Source organism: Astyanax mexicanus, chromosome 19 (genome assembly GCF_023375975.1).
Source record: "Astyanax mexicanus isolate ESR-SI-001 chromosome 19, AstMex3_surface, whole genome shotgun sequence".
In the NCBI taxonomy this organism is placed as follows: Eukaryota; Metazoa; Chordata; class Actinopteri; order Characiformes; family Acestrorhamphidae; genus Astyanax; species Astyanax mexicanus.
In genome coordinates, this window is record NC_064426.1 from 3,820,001 (window position 1) to 3,841,644 (window position 21,644).

Sequence of the window (21,644 nt, forward strand, 5' to 3'; positions counted from 1 at the left end):
TCACTGCCTCCTAACAGCAGCAGCTTTTGCATGCTAAAGGATCGGAGACAGGAGGCAGCCTCCTCCAGACCCCCGGCAGATCTTTAGCGGGGGGCGAAGCGATTGAGCGGGAGCCTGCAATTTATGTATTTATTCATCGGCAGGAAACCACACTTTAAAAGGTCGGGCAATTTTCCAGGTCACTGGTCATGCCCGCCCAATGAAGAACGGAGAGAGGAACATCACTCCCGTTGTCACGGTGATAAGGGGGTGGGGGTGGCGCTGGGCTGGGCGGGTGTCAGCGAGGCTCAATATCCGGCATGTGTGAGGTTCACGGCCTTAATGAGTTTGAAAGGTCAAATGCCTCTCCAAAAGATTAATGGGGTTTTACATGACGCCGAGTGTTTCTTCACGGGCACCAGAGTGCCACAGAGTGGCTGCTGGCATCGAGGTGTCGGCACACTGATATGATACAAGCTGAGAAGCGCTCTTCACCCTGAATGACTTAAAGATTAAAAAAAAAAAGGTTTTCATGGTGTCAGTCAGGGGAAGTGGCTTTTTAGCAAGAAAACTGGATTGTTTTAAGGACTTAACCCTGTTTTTTTTTTTCAATACTACCATCTTTCACATCTGTAGTATGTAAATAATTCTGCCAAATTTCACTGTAATTAGTAAAAGAAATAATTCATTAATCAATTCGATCACAAAGTTACACAAAAGTACATTGGGGAACATTTTTTTAGTAATTTTTACACTATTAATTACTAACTATTAAGAAAAACCATATGTACTGTACAGAACTGTACTGTACGGTTAACCAGCCAATAAGATTAAAGATTAAGATTTTTTTAAATCTCCAGTTTCAGCGTCAAGCTCGCTACAAGGGTTTTGGTTTCACAAATGCACAGACTGCAAAATCACTGATTAATCTGGATAAGAGTATATATGCAACAGGAAATACTATTGGCTAAAATTTTCAGATTATTTATCCTGATTCTGATAGAAGAAATGGGAGTGTGCTGTTCAGATCACTACTAACAACATTAATCAGATTATAAGTGTGCATATAAACACATTTAGTGTCAGTTTACATAGAATAATGATGATATTTTTGTTGGTATTAAAGAGAGATGGGGAAATTTGCTATAACTGACTATGTATCACAGTCACTGTAAATACACAGCCATATTTATCTAATTAGACAATCCTGAGGACCAATCAAATCATATTTGGTAGTAAAGAATTAAAGCAGCTCTGCACAAGTCTGCTGAATCACAGGATAGTGCATTTCCTGGTTTAACCCCCTGTAGATACAGCTACAGAGCTTGACGACAGACTTCAACACTGGCTTTAATGAGTGTCATGCACCAGGTCTGTGGTTCCATCTAGGAACTGTTTCCTGTGACTGAGGCGCTCTCTCAAGATCAGTTAATCTGAGACATTTTGTCCAAATCACATATTGTGACGTAAAATTGGCTAATACAAATATGTATTTGATCGATTTGTACTCTTCTAGTATAAACAGACTCTGACACTAGTGTCCAAACTCAAACTGATAACTGGAGCCTGATGGACTCTTTTTAACAAACATGTTGGTTTAAGAAAACAAAAGTACGGTTTTGGCAATCTCTAGGATCAGCCAGTCTGGTCAGCTTGTCTGAGCTTCTGAACCCTCCTGCTTAAGGAGGGGCAGCCAGAATACAAATGCTGAAAAAATGTAGATTTTAGTTTTTGTGGCAAAATTGAGGCAAACTGTTTGAGTCTCTGAAAGCGAGTAGGCGGTTAAAGGGTACAGCATGCCTCTGGATGTGTCGTGCATCTTTGGCCCGGAATGATTCCACAGGCTCTTTTATTTATTGACGTTGTTCCAACCTTTCATCTTCAGCTTTAGTAAGAAAACTACGCCAAATAAGAGCTGCACATTCCAGAATCAGCCCCGCACACGCTTTATAAAAGCAAAGCAATTCCTCGTCATAAATATTGAATTACTTTAGGTGGCACAAGGCTAACTGCTTCCTGCTTGGTGAAGATACCATGTGGTTCTGCTGCTTCCAAACGTGCATCTGGGTTTTGAAAAATATATAAAAGAATGTGCCCTTGCCAGTGTGCCAGCACCACTGTGCCAGTGTCCACTCAGAGAACTCAAACACAGATGTGGCTTTGGGTTCATGTGATTTTTTTAGATAAACACCACATTTTTAAGGAGGTTTTTGTTCACAAATGCAATTCGTTTAAGATTTTTATTAAACTGAAAGCCAAATTATTCCTAAGTTAGAAAAGGATACAGGATAAAATGTTTTCATTAATGGCATCGGTGTCTTGGTGTGACCCTCCCAGCAACATCTAATATATTCATCCTCAACATGGTCTTGTAGGTTTGTTGGATGTAATTTGTAAATGCTCTCAACATTTTACCGTATTTCATAGACACACCAAATGAAATAACAAAACTATAGACTAGAAAAAAAATACAGACAGTTGCTTTTAAAAGTTTAGGAATAAGCTCTGAGATGTTATCTTGTTAGAGAGGCTCAACACTGGCATACCAACCAACCAACCAACCATACAAACAAACAAACAAAAATAAAATAAATAAAAACAACAAGTTAAAATCCTGTTAAAACATCTAAAAATCACAGTGCCCGTCAGGCCATAAAAATGTTGGCTTAGAAGAGTTGGGTTATTGACTATATTAAGGGTTGTGGGTCCACTGAACTGCTACTGTTGGGCCTTTAAGTCCTTTCACTGTAGTGAAGTATATGATAATAAACATCATTTGTTTACATAACTTAATTCTTATTTTCCTAATTTAGAAGGCCAATTACCCTATGCACTGGGTAAGACCCTTCCAATCACCAAGTAATGCTCCCAACACTGAGGGTGAAGACTAGTGCATGCCTCCTCCGATACATGTGAAGTCAGACTCCGCCTCTTTTTCCAACAGCCACTAAAGCAGCATTACTGGGTAGTTAATGCTCTCTCTAGTTAGTGCAGCCACTCATCTCAGATACATCATCTAACTAATGCCTGTACAGACCAGCATTACATTGGGAGTTATGTGGGAAAAGAGCACCATCTACCCACCCAGAGTATGCATGGTCAATTGTGCTCTCTCAGACTCTGGCCGCTGATGACAAGCAGTGTGCTTCAGGATTAGAACCAGCGATCCTCAGATCATAGGGGCAGCTGGACAAACCAGACCCCACAAAAAGTAAAATCTTAAAGAAAAAATGTAAGACTTTATTAAGACTTTTACGAATCCAGCCTGAAGCCTCCTGTCTGGTGTATTTGCAAAATGACTGACTGGAAATTTGATTCCGGCTCAGACTACGGCTCTAACCAAATTTTCTGACATTCTGAAATTCTATTACACAGACAGTACTGGAAATATGCATGTGTGTCAAAATTGGTTTGCTTGTCGTTAGTCAGAGCGAGCGAGGAATCGGCAGCAGACTCAAATATGCATCGCTTCTCTAACGCAACGCCGGTGCTGGTGAATGGTTCTTAAGCGACTCATTCCTGGCTGCCAAATCTGTGCAGAGCAGCTAAAACCACCTACGCACACACAAAACACACACATATATATACACAAACACATACACATATACATATATACACAAACACACACACGCACCACACAACACAACGCTGCATTATACTTCCCCGTCGGTACAATGTCATGAATACGATATGACCTCCATGCTTTTACCCAGATTGGAAACGCTTTATCAGACAGGCCGTGAGCTTGCCACTGTGAATGGCCGTGGGGAGTGTGGAGCTCGGAAATTAAAGTTGCAGAGGGAGATTGGTGGTGGAGTGGGGGGTTTAACTCCTGAACAACACAATATGTGCTGTGTGTGTTGTGTGTGTGTGTTGCAGCAAAACCTGTCAGATATTAAAAAAACACACAGTTTCAGATTTCTGAGCAAAACAGAGCTGATATGAATGTTCAAACATTCACACACCGGCATGTGGACGAATCATCCTGTACAAATTGTTCTCTTCAGTCCTGCTATGCTCTTTTCTATCCTGTGATATTAGCTAAGTTACACTTAAGCCTGTGGGTCATCGGCTGTAGATCACTGCAGAATGCATCCAGACAGAACTTCAGCTCAAATTTAAGATGCTATGGTGTGAGAGAGCAAGAGCATGCTAGCCTGCCCTTTTCAAAAACTCAGACACTTGCAATAGCATGACTCCACGTTCCACATCGGACACTGCAATCTATTATTAACTATTATTATAATCTTAAGATGAAGCTGATTCAAGCTGATTGGATGACATTTATCAAAAGTTACAAAACACCCCAGCATAATTTACCACTGAATACATTAAAGCCAGTGTTTACAGGTGAACAGCACTGTGGGTATGAGTATCCTTCTCTTCGCTGTTCCTATTTATCTGCAAAAACTAAACTTAACTTAAAAAAAAAAACAATTTAATTGGCAAGTGAGACAACTTTTTGTAGACAAAACAAAATTTTTGGCTTCTAATTCTAGCTATTCATTCCACCTTAAACAGTGAAGCTGTTACTGTTCTACACCACTGAAGGCCATTTCCAACTGAAGCACTCTTCATCTTCAGCCAAGAAATGCAGCAAACATTCAGAGTGATTTGAAAGAATTAAAGACTCTAATACAGAGCTCAGTTTAAAATGTTTTATAATGATTTATTAATTATTTGTTTGAAGAAATCAATAATCAGAGTTTCATGTTTAGTTTAATTATGTGACAGTCGTGTGTGCCATCAGTTTTGGATGCTCTCAAGTTTTTTTTCCTCCAGTTTTTTACCACTGTCCTTATTTTTTTTCTTTCTCTTCATTCTTGTAAAGTCGTTTTGCAACATCATGTTTCAATAAATTTATATACATAAAAATTTGATTTGTCTTAAAGGGACACTAAACGCCCTGATTTTTGCTGACTCCACGCTCAGCTCAAAGGTTGGGAGGGGCATGTATTTGGGTGATGTATGGGTTTAAGGATGGGGCATGAGGAGGGTGAGCTGATTGGCTGAGATGCAGCAGCAACATTGTGCCTCCGATAGAGGTGAGACGCAGATGGTTGGATGCCAGCAGGGTGGAGTGGTATTATAGATTGTCTGTTCTGCATATTGTAATGTGTCTGAGTACCAAAGTACACGGACACATCATTCCTCGCCTATAGCATGCAAAGGCGGAAATAAGGGTTAGGAAATGTTAGAAAATGTTTATAAAAATTGCAAGGAAGACTGATATGTCAAAAGGAACACATTTCAGCTATGAATGAAAGAATATGCTTCAGGGTTTAGTGGCTCTTTAACTCCAGAAAACCCGACTCAACTGAGAGACATCATTTAAACCCAAAGACAAGCAAGCAAACAAAACAAACAAAAACATTTTATCAGGAAAAACCTTCAGAGTTCAGCTTTCTGACTTCAGGTTAATGGTTTCACTGGCTGCAGCCATCTGTATCTCATGAAAATCCATTTCTCATTCAGCCACATCTTCTATTCCACTCTCATATTAATGAAATCTGTAACGGGCAGCCCTGACTGCTGCTGGAGTCTTACGTAAGCGCTGAGCCGCATGTAGAATCTGCCCCAGCTCACAGAAAGCACGCCTGTCTGCCCCACTCCGGCTCAGCTGCATTAATATTGACGTAACACAGACGCAAAGTGAAGACTCCTCAGAACATCTTCAAGAAAAGAAACACATCAGCGAGCTTTACTGTAAATGGACCTCACAGACTCTTCAGAATATCTGAGTGAGGTGTGCAGTTACAGGAGCGCTCGTTTAGAAAAATGGCATGCGTCATCTTTCCTGGAATGATCTTCCACTTTAGAAACACTAAAACTGTAATACTGTAGACCACTAAAGACCATTATCTGAATTTCACTGTTAAAAGAAGCTAAGAAACAGTAGCGGAGCAAGAACAAAGTTTGCCAGAGCACAGCTACACAAGGACCAGGACTTCTGGAAACATGAGCTTTGGACAGATTAAACTAATTTTTCTCGTTTTTGTTATGTAATTAGTCTAGTGAACCTTTAAAACACAAAAAAAAAGTTTAGGTAGTGGTTTCCATTTATAATCCTTTATTTTTTACCGCTTTTTTCCCAGCATTGCACACTGTAGCTCCACTAGTCACCATTAATGAACATTGTTCCCATTATCTGCAGCAGTGAGGAGCTCTTTCAGAAGATAACAGAACATAATATCTTTGGTACCATAATATCTTTGATTCTAGTGCTTTGGCTACATTTATGCCACGTCTGCTCCAGACATTTCTGTATTTTTCTTGCTGTTGTTGCCTTTGCTCTTGAATGATACAATACAACCAGTCAAATTGGTCTCACCTAGTGAGCATCATGTAGATTCTTATTCTTATTCTGCTGCTGAGGAAGCGCCTGTCCTCTTTTTCAAGAGCATCGCAGACAAAGACATTCCTCCTCCTGCTTCCCAAGGCTCCCGTTCTGTCGATGCAGCAGAACCGTGCGCTGTTCGAGAAGAACAGCGGTGTATCCCAGCGACCCTGCACTGAGCAGGGGGCAACAAAACAGCATCGACCCCCTCCAATTTTCGTAAACATGTGAGTACATGTGGGTAGATTTGCAGTCGGGTTCAGAGGGAGGGGAAGGAACAGCAGTGCTTCCTGTCATCACAAGTTTTCTCAGGGCATCTTTATAAGAAAGAAGACTCAGCTGTGACAGCGGGGGCACTGGTGCCTTCAACCCTGCATTTCATTCTTCTTATATCTGTCTCTTTGTATTTACTGTACGTATGGCTGTAAAATACTGTATAATTCTATATATCCACAGTTTTTAGAAGAACTGACTGATGTCTTTAGCAACAATTACTCTGGCATTTCTCTGTAATTTTAGTCAAATCTAAGTGAATTTCATTGTTACATAAGAGCTTTCATTCCTCCCTTGTTTGATTCGGACTTCGAGACTTTTAGATGCGTAAGGTGCCACAAACTACGGACAAAAGAATCAAAATTTGGTCAGACTAAAGGCGTGGTCTTGGTCTGGATCAACAGAACTGACCTAAATGGTCTAGTTTGTTTGTCGTATGAAAACACTTGTATAGATTGTTCAGACTTTCGGACCACTTTCATGAAGGTGAGATGGGCTATTAGCAGCCTTTAAACAATACAGCTACTAAAGAACCGGTGTTGTGCCGAAATACTATTCTCTTTAGATGCACATGCATGACGCAGCATGCTTATGCATGACGCTTATGCTTGTGACTACTCTATCTACTGTAACTGTAGACTCATCCTTATTTATGGACATAAATAAAAGGAAACTTAACAGAGTGGGTGCACTCAGTCACCTGCAGTGTAAACCCAAACCTAAAAGCACTAAATATATACAATGTAACACACATAAATCTTGGTTCAAACTTCAGTCCAGAATTTTAAATATGACTACACTACTCTACTACGCTACAGTACAATACTCTTGTAGAATTTTACAAAAGATAACTGAGCAGCAATCAGCTTGTAGAATGCTGGTCATCAAAAGCTCTTGTTAAGAATTATTTGAAGCTCTGAAACAGTGTATATGTTACTGCTAAATAAATAAAATACAGCCAAATGCAAATAAACCTACAGTCCGAACCTTTTCCTTCAGCATACTTTTAAAGCATAGAACATATGTTTACTACAGCAAATGTTAATTACTGTCATCTAATTAACATATACTTGTGCATCGTAACACCAGCAGATGACATGGCTCTCCAAACCATCACTGACCATCAGTCAGAAATCAAGGGATCAGAGTCTGGAGGAAGAGTGGAGAGGCACACAGTCTAAACTGCCAACTAGATACTAATGATGCATTAAACTGGAGAGCTCCACCAACTTAGAGCTCCAAAAATGATTGGCTGTCTGCACATTAAGAGTAGTAAAAGCAGTAGTATTATACAGTTTATCATCATTATGTATTTGTGCCTCATTAAATCAGTTTTACACACAGTGGACTTATATCCAGGGTGTTGGAATGCACAAAATACTGTATTACTCACTATTATCATCTGAAATCTCAAACAATACTAAACTGAGACAATGCTAACAATGATAAAATGATAGCTGATTTCTGAATGTGTAACTGGAACACAGTCAACTTTGGTATGATGTAATTCCCAGCACAGAGATCAGAGGTAAATGGAACACAGCTTATCATGAATATCATTTAATACTTTTCTATATTCTACAAGTGCTGTAATACTGAATTCACTCGCTATTTCTCTTTTCTGCATACACACACACACACTCAAACACACTCACACACACTGCCAACCCCTATCAAGATCCTGGAGGGGGATCACTCCGACTAGTCTGCCAACTTCACACTCCACTCTGACCTTCTATGCCCGGTGTGCCCGTCTCCCTCCGAGCCATGATGGCACGCTTTCGCTGTGCCAAAAACAAGGGCCACCGTCTTGCCCATCTCATTAAAATGAGCTGAAAATCTCTCGCCCCAATCACAGCAAAAGGCTGCGCTGCTAATCACTTTCCTCTGTGTCCGAGGAAGGGCGGTTAAACCGCCGCTTCAATTAGACCGGAGGTGGTGAACTCCAGTCCTGGAACGAAGGATTTCTGCACAGTTTGGTAATTTCCCCTGTTTAGGCAAACTCAGATAATTGCAGGTTAAGTTGGTGTGGAAGGGAAATTACCAAACTGTGCACAGAAAAAAGACCATGCTGTGCTACAATTTTGCAGCAATGCTACAGTGGAAGCACTTTTGGTTTGATAAATAATTATCAAAAAGATCATTTACAGTGTATAAAGGTAACAAGACAAAACAAAGGGTTCTACAAAGAGTTATTTGAGCAATGCCATAGAAAAACCACTTTTGGTTCAATAAGAAAAACATTTCTGAATCAGTTTTGCAAACAAACCATAACTATAAAAAGTCAATGCAAATATTTGTGAACAATTAAAAAGTTTTTCCTACTCCCAGCTCTTTAAAAAATGCTCTATATGACAATAGCCCTGAGCTAGGCCTGTCACTGTCTCCATAGTTATGTGGACAATACAGAATATTAAGTGCCAAACAATGGGGGTGCTCACAAAGGATGCATTCAGAATTAACTCAAAATGAATGAATAATTGCATTATTACTGTAGTGTATTATAGTTATAAAGGTGGCACAAAATGGTATTAAAAGGCAATAATTCTTGGGCAGTATATAATCAAAATCTAAAAGGCTCTCTGAACATCAGCCCTGACCTGTGCCTTGACAAAGCGTACACACACACACACACACACACACACACACACACACAAACACACACACACACACACACACACACACACAGTTAGCGCACTGCGAGCATGCAAGGCTGCACGGGCACGTGGCTAAAAGCACCAGCGCAGCAGCCCGCGTTAGCCACGAGCGGTGAAGGAGTAAACGAGCTCCAGATGAGATGCCAAGGTGTGTTAGCGCTGAGGAGCGGAGAATGAGAGAGTGCCCCCAGCCTCCAGATTGACTGCATGAGGGAAGACACCCACGCTCCAGGGGGCAGAACGGGTGTGGGGGGGGCTAATAAAGGTATACTCCGGCTTTTCCCAAACCTAATCTTGCGCCCAATCAGCGCCGCAACTGTAGCGAACCCATCCATTACCACGTCCCTGTACTTGGAGAAGAGAGAAGCTGTTAACGTGAAACTCACTCATAATAAAAGTCAATGGGGAGGTGCAACTTATCAGCCATAAGGTTAAAACCACCAGCCTAATGTCCAAAATACTGCTGAAGGTGTTCTGTGGTATCTGGCCTGCATGAACCACATCAATGGAAAACGTGGACACCACTGACACCAGTGGAGACACCAGTTTAAGAGTTTTCCTTGCCTGAAACACTTTTCGTAAGTACTGAAAACTGCACAATGCTCCAAACTAACTTTTTTTTAGTAAGCAAGCATTCTTCTTATAAACGACTCAACCAGTTTTAACACAAAAAGAGCTTTAATGTCACCCCATGTACTATTTTTACTGCCCCGGGATGGTGGAACCATGTTAGTCTGGAGCCCTGACTGCTTACCAGGGACACCCCACAACACCTGCCTGACGTTCTGGAGATTCTGTTCTGTTCTTACACTACTAGACAGTCGTCTAGTAGTCATAGTATGGCTCAAATTTTGTCAAAGTGTCTAAGGACTCCATTTCTTGTCCATATTTCCATCTTTTCCATTCTGTCTAATATGTGGATCTTACCTTTTGAAAGGTGCCACTACAGAGTATCAGTGTAATCAAAATTATTTGAATAATATTACAATTAAATAAATAATATATAAATAAATAACATTTTTATTTAGTGACAAGAACAAAAAAAAAATTAGGCATCTCTAGCTTCTATAAAAAAATGTATCTACCTTGTTAGGTTTAGACTTCCAGGTTTTTAGTTAGTTAAAGGTCTGAACAAAACAACTGAACAGTTTGTTTGCACTGTAAAAACACTTTAGTTGATGGTCCTGACTTTTATACCATTTAGAGGAAGTGGACGCTGGCTATCATAACTCATTTAATGACATATAAAGAAAAAGAAATGGTGTTGTAACCAAATAAACCAATAAAAAACAATAAAAAACTTGCCTTTAAATGTACACTTCATGCTGGTGATACCTGTATGTACTGTAATTGTAGATTATCCCTTATTTATAAACAGAAACAAAAGGAATCTGTTACACTTATTCTGCTATGTGACCGGATGCACTTGAACGGAGTCAGAGTCAGGCAGGGGGTGTAAATTTGTCACAAGAAAACACCAAGGCATCTTGCGGAACTGACAACATTCTACTGCCCAATCAGCATCAAGTATAGGGAGTCACATGCCACATAGGTGATGACAGAGTGTAGCGTAGCATAGATATTTATGCTACTCGTTAAACTGCAGTGTAAATCCAAACCTAACAAAACAAAATGTATAGAAATGTAACATCAACCTTGGTTTGGACCCATTACTACATATATATATATATATAATACTGGTACAGACATTACTTCTGGGAAGTAATGGGTCCAAACCAAGGTTGATGTTACATTTCTATACATTTTGTTTTGTTAGGTTTGGATTTACACTGCAGTTTATATATATGTAGATTAATAAATAATACCTGCAGATATAGCAGTGAGGTAATCCGCCAATCAGGACCACCCTTTCTCACCCAATAGCACACACACACACACAACCACACATCTTGTCTAAACTCCAATTGGAAATTCTGCCGGTCACAAAACGGATCAAGGCAAAATGCAGATAGAATCAGGAGAGGCTCTCAGCAGGACTGGTGTGTAATTGCACACTGAAGGGTCATCTTCATAGCAGGGGCGCATTCAGCTTAAACTGGGGGCTAACCACAGCGGAGCAGGCAAAGTAAGGCCACTCAGAACACACCGCTTTCACCGCAATTAATTGATGTCACAACATTCATTAGCGCACTGTTGCCAATCAAGCCTAGCAGCAGTCCAATAGAGGACTTTAGCTGGCAGAGGTGACCCTTGAGAAAGTGTGTGGGTGTACCATGAATGTGTGTGTGCCTGTTTATTAGTCACTGAAATGACCAGTGCATTGAACTGACCAAATTAGAATGTGTAGAGTTTATTCATATGGAAATAATGCACACTTCTTTATCATGCAAATTTAATGAATCACATTTTTCAGTGCATGGAACTGTATTTACTGTTAAAGAATATGTTTAACATGTAGGCATATACACCAACAAATAATAACAGTATGACCACATCCTTTTTTATACACCCATTATCCATGTTTTTTAAGCTCCAATGAGTATTAAGGACATTTAGTACTTTTATAATTACAGACTCCAGTCCTGTATCCGTTTTAGATACAATGATTGGTTGATATAATTGACAATTTGTCGACTACAAATTTTGTTGATGACTAATCGTTCATTTGTTACAGTACCGCAAGTGCTGGGCACATTAGCGCAATCGGAGATTGGGAAATGGCTCCTTCATAGAGGTTACATTCAACTTATTTTGTGTCTCCAAAAGTGCCCAAACACAATAGATTACATATTTACTCACTATATATAAGTACTTTTCACATTTAAACATCCATACATTTAAATGCCTTTTAAATCTCATGTTTGACTGTTTCTTTCGTTGTAGAAATGGAGAATGAGGCAAAAATAATCGTTGACTAATCGACTAATCGAAAAAATAATCTGATTAATCAACTACCAAAATAATAATTATGGGACTAAGGTGCTGCCACTATGATCAGAAGATCGCCGGTTCGAATCCTGTTCATGTAGCTTGCCATTAGCTGCCGGAGCCCTGAGAAAGCAAAATTGGCCTTGCTCTCTCTCAACAGATTCAAAGCTTCTGTATCTGACTTTACTTTATCTACAAGGTTATGTTAAAGAACAAGGTGAAAGGAGGGTAAGAACGTATGCAGAGAAATAGACTAGACTACAGGACTACAGTCTGTAGTTATTATAAAACTACGCAGTGTCCTTTATGCACAGTGGAACATATATTATAGAGTATAGTAACAAGGATGTGGTCATAATATTATGCTTGATCTGTGTATTTGACTGGGTACAAGAGACGACAAGAGATTATATCCATGCGTGTGTGTCGGTGTGTACATAAGGTACATGAGGGAGTGTGGATCCTGGCTCAGCTGGGCTCCATCACTGCCAGCGAGCCTAAAGGGGAACTATTATAAGGCTTGTCTTCTGGCTCTGGGCTGTGGCACTGATTTGGGCGATCAGCTAGCCTCACCTGAGCCCAGAGCACTAGCCAGGCATCATTTGAGCCCGCCGGAGAACAAATGCACCTCAATCTCTATCTGATGTAACGTTGAGTATCAAAGCTGTCTTCCCAAAAGCAGGACAGACTTCGATTTTCTGGCTGGGCAAGCACACCACTTCAGATTGCATGGGTCCTGAGTTCCCAAACTGGTGCATTCACACTACTTACACAATCCGAGCAAAGAACATATCTGAATTGTTCACACATCGGAGCATAACAGCCTGAAATTACCGGGGGTTTAAAGAGAACTCCAGTGTAAAACTGACTTTTGTTGAAAAGCCCACCACCTCTATCTTAAGGTTAATGTTAAAGACGGTGGCACCTGTAGATTACATTATGCTACAGATTGTAAAACGTGATTTTTTTAATAAGCTTCTTGTGCACATTTTAAGTTATTAATGCCTTGTTTTAAATGTCAGGGCTCTCCGGATTCTATCAATGAGGGGTGGAGCTAGTTTGAGCCTGGATAACGGTAAAAAAAGTGCTTGATCTGCAAGGGCAAAATATGCCCCATATCATCTATTCTAAAGCATGCTAGGGCAAACTGTAGAAATTACTGGATCTCAGAAAGTTCTGTCACAATGGTTACTACTCTTTATCATGTTTTACTATGTTCTTCTTTAAGGAACAGGGCTGATCCCATCTAAAGTAGGAATGCACAGAAGTATCAGAATTAAGGCTGCATGATTTTATACATAGAGAAATTAGAAACTAGATTTCCTTCACCAAATGTCACCAGAAGTACATAATATAACATGATATAGAAAATATATATACTCCATGTATCTAGGATTTGTATTAAATAAAGATTGTTTGGTCAATATAATCTGGTCAATTTTATTTGTCCATCAGTATATTTTACAATACTAAAGGATTTTTTCACCAGGTTTCAGCAGGAATCAATAAACAAGTCATGTTTAGTCTCCTTAAGCAGATATCCCAAAAAAAAATCCATTTGCATGAATCAATTATTTGTAGTTGACTTTCCAACCATCTCTAAAATACTAATAAACTTCAATTTACTCAAGCAGACTACACTTTTCTTTTAAAATTGTTCTTTAATTGGCACATTTACTTCTAAACCAAGCAAATAACATCTGAACTGCTGTCAAAACTGTCTCAAAACTGTCTTGTAATTGGACAGATTGGAAAAGCATAGATAGGAACACTGGCCTACCAAAGGCAGAATTGAGTTTAACTTTCTGGCCAGGCAATCACGCCACTCTATACCAATAACAGAAAAAAATCCACAATAAATATAATAAATATAAAAACAGATGCCAGCACTGACCTAGAATAACAACTTGCTTGGGCTGAATAAACTTAATTAAGCCTGTCTGGAGTAGGATTGCCCTGTAATAACAATCATTTTAAAGTAAGGAACACCACCACCAACTACCCAATATAGCAGATTTAGTTTTGATTGACCAGCTAAGCAAGAACCATTTACTACACCAGTAAGAGTCCTTGGGCAAGACTCCGCTGTTTAACACAAGATGTTTGCCAATGATTAAACATTCTGCCAATGATTGTTTAACATTAATATAACATACAAAATATCAAATTTTCTGAGACACTAATCCACTTTTTACATTTTATAAATGTGTACATAAGACACATCCATCAGCTCTACTTATCAGATATTATCAGATATGTGCATAAAATAAGATTGCTTTGGACCAGAACTCACATATCAGTGAATCACTACTCCTCAACCTATTTGCTATAGCAAAGAACATATATAAGCTGTTCAAAACCAAGGATGTCTGATTTTAACAGGACTGAATGAACTCCTACAGTGATAAACATGAATGAAATCTGAGTTCTTTAATAGTGAAGTGAGTTTATACTGGCAGTGGTGCTCACTTAAAAGGTGAAAGCCTGGTTGAACATCCAGGTGGGCGAAACCCAGAACAATTGGTTTAACAATAACTAACAGCCATCATAACTCAAGAGTACAAGTACAGAACAGAACAAAGAACAAAAGTAAAAGCCTTACAACTGAACAATACAGAGAAAAACAAAGATTCCGACATATTTCACTGCCATTATGTAAAACAATTTTTACTGGATTACTGAATCACCTTATAGTTACTGTCAGACAATGAAAACAAAACTTCAGGTTCACAGTGGATAAAAGCCACTCTAACGCCAGATGGAAACCACATACAATTCAGATTCATACTGGATCAAAATCACTGTGCACCTAAACTGCAGATTAAAAAGCTTAAAAATAGCCTTTAATGTCAGAGGCCAATTGCACACAAAAAACTGTACACAATTCAGCAGTGTTAATGTTGAATAACATCAACCTTGAGTCAACATTGACATGACAGCTGGAAAATGTTTAAAGTGCGGAAAATTCAAGAAACCAAAAACCTACCCTCCTCTGCGAATACTACACATTCATACTGAATTAGTTACTGACAGACTATGAAAATCAGAGTCAAAATATACCAAATTCAGATTCATACCAGATCAAAACCACCTTATAGGAACCTTATATTGACTGCTAAACTATGAAAACTCAGAGGTAAGAGGCACACTACACACAAAAAACTAACTTACAGATTCATACTGGGTCAAAACCTCCTTACAATTAGCTAGGTGCCTTGTAACGTTAGTCTTGTGGTCACTTTTAGACTACAAAAATAAAAAAAACGCACAGATTCATACTGGGATAGGATTAGGACTCTACATCCTATTAACTAATGTTTATTTGTTTTTTTCGGTTGTTGATATTAATGTGCTGTTTTCCAGTTACTTTAAAAACAATAAAGCATTAACGTTAAACAACACAAGAAAATCTCTGTTTACACTGTAAAGTCTAGCTAAAAACAACAAACTTCCTAGTGTTCCTCACCTTTTCAGATACGCTGTGGGTGAATGTAAACACAATTTAATTCACTTTCAGAGAAATATCGTTAACTTACAGCCTGAATTAAACAGAAAACAGCATTAGCTGCGCTTAACTCCAGCGAGAGAGAGGACGCTGACAGGTTGAGAGGTAACGTTAACGTTAACGTTAAAGCAGTGGGTAAAATGCTGAAGGACAAAGCTATAAAACTAGTTAAACAATACCTTAATCGTCGACCACACAGAGAAATAAGGCGAATTATAACTTTATGGCGGTAGAGCGGACAGCAGTAGCCGGGTCGGAGCTCCAGGAGCCGGGCAGCAGTTGCAGGACTGACCGGTAAATCCGTTACAATTCAAAAATTCAAAAACCACTCAAACCTACCTTCCTCAGCGCAGCTCTGCCGGACTCGGTTCAGCATTAATATCCACAGCACTGAAATGGTCGCTTTAAACACCTCCATATTTGCCTGAACTCGCTCGTGGGGCTCTGGTCATGTCGCTAGCACTTCTCACACACTCCCTCACACACACTCACACACTCATCATATACACCCATACACTCCTGTACACTCATACACCGGCGCGCGAGCAGCACAGCCGTCCGGGCTAGTAGTGGCATGAAGCAGCGCCGCGTGCCTTATTTGGTATCTCGGGGGGCGGAGCTCTGGCTGATTGACCGGACCAGCGTGCAATCAGATTGGCCTGTGGGCTGAGGGTATTAGAAGGTCGCCAATCACAGCGCGCGGCGCCGCCCCGCCTCCTAATCCAGTCAGCGCTGTCAGTTCTGGCAGGTGTGCGATAGTTATGATATTTACTTCGATTATTTTTTCGCGTTTTTATCGTTTTTTTTTACGAGATGTGAGCTTCTCTAGTCTTTATACACATTAAAGTTAATTCTGACTCATAACCAAGTTAATAAGGAGATAAACGAAATGGGTTTGGATCAAAGGTGTAAAATGTATTCACACTATTTCTTCATTACTGTGTAGGTAGAAGTATGCTGAGGATACTAGGCTTTAAAATACTTCTGTAGAAGTTGAAGTATCGACTAAGGCTTTTAAGTCTTTAAGTAAAATACTGATTTCAAAACTACTGAAAGTATAAAAGTCAAAGTAATGTAAGAGTAAAAATTAAAGAAATTAAGGAGACAGTCATCCTCTATCAGTAAAAAGTTTATTTTCTTTATTCATGATTGGAAATTATTGTATTTGGTTGCAAAACCAATTTAAAGGCAGCGGAAAATCTCCACATCAGCAGGGCACTGGACACTGTATTATCTAACTGTAATAACAGAGCATTAATAATCAACTAGTTAGAAATGTAGATAACTGATGGAAATCACAGCAGCCCTGTAAGAGATCATGAGCAGAAAATGCTAATTTCCCTCCCTCCTTGCCCCGTTAGAACTAAATTTCCCTCAAAATTCTACAACTTTATTCTCTTGTAATATTATGACTTACATCTCATAATATTGTTACTTTAATCTCATAATATTACAACTTTATTCTCGAGGTGAACTTTTTTAAATTCTTTTTAGAGTGGCACTAAAATGCCATTATAAAGTATAGATACAAAATAAAAAAAAAACTTAAAAATGCTTCTGTAGAAGTTGTTTAAGTATAAACTTAAGTTATTTACCCAAAGAAAAGGGCAAAAAGTACTGGTTTCGCAACTAATTAAGGAAACGTGCAAAAGTAAATTAATGTAGGAGAAAAAATAAAGCTATTAAGTACAAATGCTTAGGCCACACCAGTCCTAAAGTGAACTAGCCTTTGGTGTAAATGTCACATAATGAGCAATCAGCTTCACAACGTCTTTATCCTATTTTTAAACTGCTGCTGGATCTTATTTGAAGCCTCTTTAGACTTTAATGACTGTAAAAGTGCAAGTCAGCTGGTAAAAAATAGCGACAAGAGTTTGTTACGTGGGGGTGGGGGGGTGAGGGGGGTTGTTGGGGGGGAGGGGGGTATACAATACCCTCATTGTGTGTACAAATATAGATAGATATAGATATAGACATGTACAGATTTATACATATACATGCCAGAATTTATGGGATATCGTGTTTATTTATCGTATTATAAACCAATATGTGTACCAGGAATACACCATAGAATGCATAAATTACCACCCACACTGGACAGCCAATGCAGTGAGCCAATGAGTGATAATGATCATTTTTTTACAATTCCAGCCCCATGAATCCTGATATTGTTATTTTGGAATATGTTCCGTGCTCATCAGGGAAGAAAAAATCAATTGATGGAATAAGCTGGTCTATATTCAGTATAATCAGGTTGAGTCAGCTGACCTCATTCTTTCAGCACATACTGTTGCTGAACCTCAGGCACTTTCTACATGCATAGATTAGCAGAACATTAGCGGGCCGAGCTAGCCGTCTCGTGTGTGTGTTTAAGAGAGTTTTACTGAGTGTCCCTTGGTGTCTCTCTCTCTCTCACATTAACACCTCCTCAGCCCAATGCCTCCACAGCCTCTTTAAGAGCATAACACGCATCCTCTACAGCACACCAGGGAATACCCCCCCCCACACACACACACACACACACATACACAAATACACACACATGCACACCACCACTACTATCCACACTGTATGTGTGTAGTGTATGAGTGTGTGTGTGAAAGTGAGAAAGGCCGAGCTCAGCCCCTGGAGATTGGTTACAGTTATCCACGCTTCTGCGTCACATTAAACCCGGGCCTGTGTCTGATTAGCGCCTTCAGCCGGATTCTTTTAACTTCTTCTCCACTCGTCCCTTTACACTCCAACAGCTGGGAAATCAAGCACAGAACACAAAGGTCAAGGGAAAGGGAGTGTGTGTAAGTGTGTGTATGAGTGTATAAGTGTGTGTGTGTGAGTGTGTTTTTCACCGGTGCTCCCGCTTCTGTATTTAAGGGGCACAGATAGAAAGCGGTGCAGGGCAGCCTAGCATGAAATTGTAATGCGGCAATAAGTATTACAGCAAAGCTCCGAGGAAATGGACACTAGTGCGGTGGTCCTGCCTGGAGGGGGGCCTTACGGGAGCTTAAGAACTAAAGATTGAAAAGGCAAGGATGTGTAAGGACTGTGTACAAAACATATATAACATACATATATGTAAAACAAACATACATATATGATGAACAGTTTAACAGACAGCTTTAATGGAGCACTGTAAAACATAATAAGTTAACTAAGTTCAACAATTTTGTAGGAAGTGATTACCTAAAAATGATTATAATTTCATGAAATATAATTTTTAAATACAGTAAACATGACAAATATATATATACATATATATACAGTCTGTAAAAAATTAGGAAGCTACTTTAGTTTCTGAATCAGTTTCTCTGATTTTGCTATTTATAGGTATATGTTTGAGCAAAATTAACATTGTTGTTTTATTCTATAAACTACAGACAACATTTCTCCCAAAATACAAATAAACATATTGTCATTTAGAGCAAATAGTGAGTTTACAGTATGGAAATGAATGTTATTGTAGCTCCATATTCCACCTTTAATGACTTGGAAAGAGGAAACATGCTGTTAGCTGTGTGTGTGTGTGTGTGTGTGTGTGTGTGTGTGTTTGTGTGTGTGTGTGAGTGAGAAAGACAGAGACTAAACCATATATACCTGTAACTATATACATTTTACAGGCATTCACTATATATACTATATACCTAGGGCCTAGGGGTCATAAAGCATCTTAGCCTTGTACCTTATAGCGGCGCTCCAGAATCTAGCAGAAGGTCTTCCCTGGCCAGTAGAAACAGTTACTCCAACAAAAGCAGGTTAAACTGTTCAATACCCTTGATTTTGGAAGAAACAATGAATGAACAGGTGTCTCAATACTTTTGTCCATAAAGTGAATCTTTATCAACTGAAAGCAGTTATAAAAAAATGGATCAAAAATTTCACTGTGAATAATTTTAATATGGTCATGTGGAAGCACATGGGGTTTCTCAGGTTAATAAGGAGAAAAGGTAACGTTTATATTTTTTTTCTTCGCTCAGAGCTCTCCAGCTCTCCAGCTCTCCTGTTCTCCAGCGGAGGCGTGATTGCGTTCACAGCGTGTGTGAGTGTGAAGCTGCCTGGGTAAAGGAAGACAGCCACAGGAGACGGGCAGTGATTGGCTAATGAGGGCCGCTGTTCTAATTACCCGTGCAGGCCGCGACAGCAGACACTGCTGAAGGTCACTGCGGGATACACACCACGACACCACGGGCTCCAGAGACGCAGGGACGAGGTGTGAGTGTGTGTGCGTGGGTGAGAGGAAAAGTAGAGACAAAAGAATAGTGACAGGTAAAGCCAAAGGTGAAAGTCATCATGTGTGTTGGTGTGTGTGGGTATGTGTGTGTGTGTGTGGGTATGTGGGTGTGTTGGGGAAAAAAGAGGGAGATACTCTAAAAATATAGAAAATTCTCTATAAAGGTGTGTGTGCATGTGTGCGTATTTGAGGCCTATAGAATTGAGGTGTGTAAAAAGGTGTGTGCATGGGAGGAGTGGAAGTTCTCTAGAAAGATGTATGGGGGAGGGGTCAGAATACCCTGTAAAGATGTTTGTTGGAAGAATCAAAATACTCTGGAATGGGTTGTGTCCTCTAGATAGGTATAAATGGGAGGAGTCACAATCCGCTAGATAGGTATAAATGGGAGGAGTCAAAATCCTCTAGATAGGTATAAATGGGAGGAGTCAATATACTCTAGAAAGTTATGAATAGGAGGAGTCAAAATACTCTAGAAAGGTATGAATAAGAAAAGTCGAAATACTCTAGAAATGTATGAATGGGAGGAGTCAAAATACTATAGATAGGTATGAATGTGAGGAGTTAAAATACTCTACAAAGGTATTAATGGGCGGAGTAATGGGTAGAATAAATTATGTGGGGGAGAGCAGACAAAATACTGTAGAAAGGTGAGAATGGAAGCGATCAAAATATTCTTTAAAGATTTATGTGTGGGAGGAGGAGTCAAATTACTCTGGAATAAATTCTGTGAGGGGGAGGAGTCAAGAAACTGTAGAAATGTATGCATGGGAGAAATTAAAATACTCTAGAAAGCTTACATTTATCCTGCTGAAAGTCTTTGCAAGATACGCACCACAATGCGACGGGCTCCAGAGACATAGGGAAGGGATATGTGTGTGTGTGTGTGGGTGTGGGTGGAAAAATACTCTGGAAAAGTGTGTGTGTGTGTGTGTGTGTAGCCTATATGTGGGTGGAGTCAAATTACCCTAGAAAGATATGCATAGGAGGAGTTAAAGTACTCTAAAAAGTGTACAATGTGTAATGGTTGATTATTCTCTGGATAGAGGGGGTGGGGGCTTTAAACACTGTAGAAAGGTGTGTGTGTGTATAATACATGTGTACTGTACGTGGGAGGTCAGCAAATAGAATTGTGTGTGTGTGTGTAAACTCCTTCCACCTACCCACTGCTCTGTAATTAGGCCTTCACTGTCACGGCTCTGCCGTTCAGAACATTTCCATTTCGTTCCCACCTGCTCGGGCTGTAGCTGTCACCGGCCGGATCCGGACACTGTTATTAATTCTGCTTCTTTAAAGAGAGATAGACGGCTGCAGAACAGGAGCGGCGCGTGAGGCAGACGCGTGGCGGCCTGCAGATAAGGCGGTGGACTTGGTAATCAGAAATAATAGTGTGATCCGTGCGGACACATTCCGAGACGCTCCGAGCACGAGAAGTCATCTGGCTCTTCCAAAGGCAGAGCAGCAGGGGGGCAATCCCCTGTGATACCCCCCCACCAAGGAGAGCGCGCTCCCACCTCCAATATCAGCACTGATACCACTCTTCTACTGGAGATGGATTAACAGACAGAGACAGAGACAAATATCCAGCAAAACCACAGAAGATTTGGGTAAAATAAATTTAAAACATTTTTATTACATGTAAGGATATATGAACGATGTATGTATGTAATAATAATAATGTATGTGTATATGCCCGCCCCACGCACACACACACACTAATTACACATTGGATCAATTACATATATCAGTTGTTTTACATGTTCTATCAATTGTACATGCATG

The 21,644-nt window shown here is 39.8% G+C and overlaps 1 protein-coding gene across 2 annotated transcripts in view; it reads right to left on the minus strand.

Annotated features, from left to right (window-relative positions):
• The window catches only part of LOC103043304 (ephrin type-A receptor 7), a 194,765-nt gene extending 178,545 nt beyond the window's left edge, over positions 1 to 16,220 (minus strand). Inside the window, exon 1 of one of the 2 annotated variants that reach the window (XM_022676106.2) lies at positions 15,980 to 16,220. In XM_022676106.2, the coding sequence (XP_022531827.2) occupies positions 15,980 to 16,058 (79 nt within the window). In that variant the 5' untranslated portion in view covers positions 16,059 to 16,220. Of the gene's footprint in view, positions 1 to 15,819; positions 15,939 to 15,979 lie in introns of those variants that run through there. The other variant, XM_022676117.2, reaches the window with a different exon arrangement.
• Between the last annotated feature and the right edge of the window lie 5,424 nt (positions 16,221 to 21,644).